Source organism: Coloeus monedula (assembly GCF_965178545.1).
Source record: "Coloeus monedula genome assembly, chromosome: 1".
NCBI lineage: Eukaryota > Metazoa > Chordata > Aves > Passeriformes > Corvidae > Coloeus > Coloeus monedula.
In genome coordinates, this window is record NC_138781.1 from 129,987,984 (window position 1) to 129,991,489 (window position 3,506).

Consider the following 3,506-nt stretch of genomic DNA (forward strand, 5'->3'; position numbering starts at 1 on the left):
ATTCATATAGAATTACTGTGAAAGTTGAATAAAATTAGTACTTTTCATTAATACCGTGGTCATTGGTAATAGAAAGAGAAGACAGTGGATATAGAGACAAACACCAGCAGTGAAACTTTTATTGCACTCTGCTTCTGAAGTCCATTCAAGGGTAGGACAGTGGGACAAAAATGATTATAGGGGTCTTTCTACACAAAAGAGCCAGCTATTTAGAGGAAGGCAAAGTCATTTGAATGTCAATGAAATAACCATTAAAAGGCTGAGAAGCATTGCCATTTATTAAAAGATCTAAAGAATAGTTGCATGCACTATAGCAATCTTCTAGGTAGGAGTTGTTAATTTGCTATAAAAACCTGTTAGGGACAGGGCAGAGCATAATTAAACAGGAGACAATACACACTGTGAAAGGAAGCTGGATTTGGAATTTTACAGCCTCTTATTTCAGGTTTCTACATGAAATACTATGCTCTATAATCTCTTCTTAATAACACCTATGTATCTCTAGCTCCTACAGTGTTTTGCATTTCATTTCTAGCAGTGGTCTCCTACAGTCTCAGAAGGAAGGTAAAACAAGGTTATGCACTTGAATGCTCTCCCGCTCTTTCCAGCCTCACAGCAATCCTTCTTCCGAGAAAGTCTCTCATCAATGCCACTCCTTAATTGGCCTGAGAGCCCCTCTTTAAACAAAGCTCTCGTCTCCCACAGGGCCAAGTTCTTTCTGCTATTCTGGCAGAAAGATCCAGACAAGGATGTGCCATTTACCAAAACAAGTGTACTATAAATTCAAATGTGCAGGGAAGAGGTGAAGTACTTCCAGACATTCTGCAGGTAGAGATTTGCAGGCAGGACAGACTAAAATCAGGATCGGAAGAAAACCTATCTACCTGTAACCCTGACAGGTTTTTATTTCAAGCAAAGGTGTTAGACACTGGTGGTACCAGTCAGTAACAAATAGAGGATCAGTTGGAGACCTGGGGTACATTCTGCACTAATGGACTGAATGGGATCTGAACCTCACTGTAACGTACAAAACTTCATTCCAGACCTATAGGACAGACAATTTTGTGAGTTAGACAGAAAAGGACTTCATATTTGTAAAGATGATCACTTTTTAATACAAATAACTAAGAATATTCAAGTGCAGTGTAGCTTTAACCTCCACTTTAGCAGAAACCCTGGTATCTTCACTACCTGCCTACACACTGCCAGGCACATAAAAGTGACGTGCGAAAGAAATCCTACATTTTCCTTCCCTTGACTGTTACTCCAAGGCACTGTGGTTCTTCATGTACTCAGCTAGCATAGCTACATATGCCATAATACCTGAGAAAAGAGTAAATACAAATGCCCACAGCAGGACTGAGTAGCAATTGTTTGACATCTCTTGTGACACCCACAGGCATAAAATTCTCCACTGATACATATCAGACAAGCATGTAATTTAAAATACTTTGTTCTTTCTCCTTTATTTAGCCACAACACAGATACAAGAGCAAACCCCTTCCAGTGGAACTCACTCGATAAACCTGTTCAGATTAAGATTCTCATGAAATCAAGCAAAATATATGTACATGCACACACTCTCAGGCACACAAGAACACAGCAGAACCCTTACAAAATGAGTAGTGGCACTGAACTGCACCTAAAACACAATAAAAAAATCACCTGGTTAGGATGCATCTGTTAAGCAACAAGGCTGTGCACTGAACAGGTTCCCACTGTACCATTCCATTGGCTAGTTAAATATCAGCATCAATAGTTTCAGCTGAAAATTTGAAGCTCACAGAGAAGAGTCTGACCTCAGATACCCAAGAATTCAGGCTAGCAGAACAATTACTCCAGTGTAACTCAAAGCAGGATCTGGCCCTATGAAATGAAGATGCCTGTGACCAGATCCAGCTGGGAGATCACTGTAGGTGACAACTTTAATTCCCATAACTTCCCCAGCACCTAAACCCACCACCAATACAGCGTGCAATTTGACTTTTGCACCCTCCCCTCTCATACTGCTCCTGGAAAAAATGGTGTAGTGGTTCTGAGAAGTGAGTAAATGTCTGCTAGGGACTGGAATAAGATTGCCAAATATACCAAACAGCTTCAGAAGAAAGAGAAATTGGGCTTTTAGATAAAGCTGGTCAAGCAGGTCCATCTGATTTGTCAACGCTTTGCTCAGAAATATAAGACTCAAATATAGTTTACAAAAAGTGTAATTCTTTATAGAACATCTCAGTGTCAAAATACTAACAAAAACACAGCTTGTAAATGCTGAGAAGAATGGTCTCGGAAAAATTAATAACAAAACTAGGCCATCGCTAACAATAATAGGTGGTATCTTTTCATAAAAAGCCAGTCTGATGTACTCAGGAAAAATGAAACATTTGAAACAAACTGTTTACAAAAGTGACTTAAATGCTCAGCAGAGATCTAACACAAGTGTTAACAAACCACTATTGTAATTTTATTTTTGGACAACTTCAGCAACTATTAAAAAAACCCCAATCTGTTAATACAAAAATGTAGAAAACAAAAAGAAAAATCCAATGAGACAGTTTTTAGACAAACTTAGTTAAGGTGAAGCTGTACCTGTGTCCCAGTTACTAAGAACTTCAACTTTAAGGGTGGCATAACCCAGCTCAGCTAGGTTTATAGGCTTTCCCACCCTTGCTAAAGAACCAGTTCTTAGAAGGCGCCAATCTCAGTCCCCCAGGGTCTGTACGGTTTGCTGAGCGTTGCTGACTGTGTTGGTGTAGATGGGCTCAGCACGTTGGGAGACAGCAGATGAAAGGAGCCAAATGAGAAGGGGAACGCAGACAGAGATGCCATGGAGGAGAGGAGAGGAGGAGACAGTTTGGTAGTAGATGTGACCACAGGGAGCACTGGTCCAACGCTGCCATTTGGGGGCACTCTGAGTGAGGAAGTTTCAGCATGTGGGGCAGCAATTCTGGTCTGGTGATGTGGTTCTGTGGAAGATGCTGTAGTGCTGGTATTACCATGCCCACTTTGAGCCAGCAGCAACGGGTGAGGTATGTGAGGGTGATGTCCAAAGGCACTGCCCCAAGGAATGTGTCCAATGCCAGTGTGTGCAGTACTCGCTGCTTCCCGTTGAGAGGCGTAGTTGTTGAGATGAGACACGAGTCGAACTCGCAGAGGATCAGAGGCATCCAGACCCTCAATGATACTCAGGTATCGAGCAACTTCAGCCAGGCACTCTCGAAACCCTAGACTCCGATAGTCCATAGCCAAAGCATGAGCATCAAAATAACCTAAGAGAAAATAACAGAGAATGAAGTCTTAAGATGTTGTTTTCTAGTCATTGTCTACAAGTAGTCTCCCCACTCCACCCTCCCCTATAAGCATATTTCACTTGGATGTGGTTAGTATTCCCAACTATAGACTAGCTGCCAAGCTCCTTTTTTTTTCCTTTTTGTTTAACAAGCTTTTCTTTTATATCTGTGCTGTGATGCTGCAAGTCCCAAGACCAGTCACAGACTGCCATTTTTAAACTG

At 41.4% G+C, this 3,506-nt stretch overlaps 1 protein-coding gene across 1 annotated transcript in view; it reads right to left on the reverse strand.

Moving 5' to 3' along the window:
* Positions 1-1,372: 1,372 nt before the first annotated feature.
* The window catches only part of HEY1 (hes related family bHLH transcription factor with YRPW motif 1), a 3,608-nt gene continuing 1,474 nt past the window's right edge, over positions 1,373-3,506 (reverse strand). Inside the window, exon 5 of the mRNA XM_082278486.1 lies at positions 1,373-3,263. Within this exon, the coding sequence (XP_082134612.1) occupies positions 2,680-3,263 (584 nt within the window). The 3' untranslated portion in view covers positions 1,373-2,679. The remainder of the gene's footprint in view (positions 3,264-3,506) is intronic.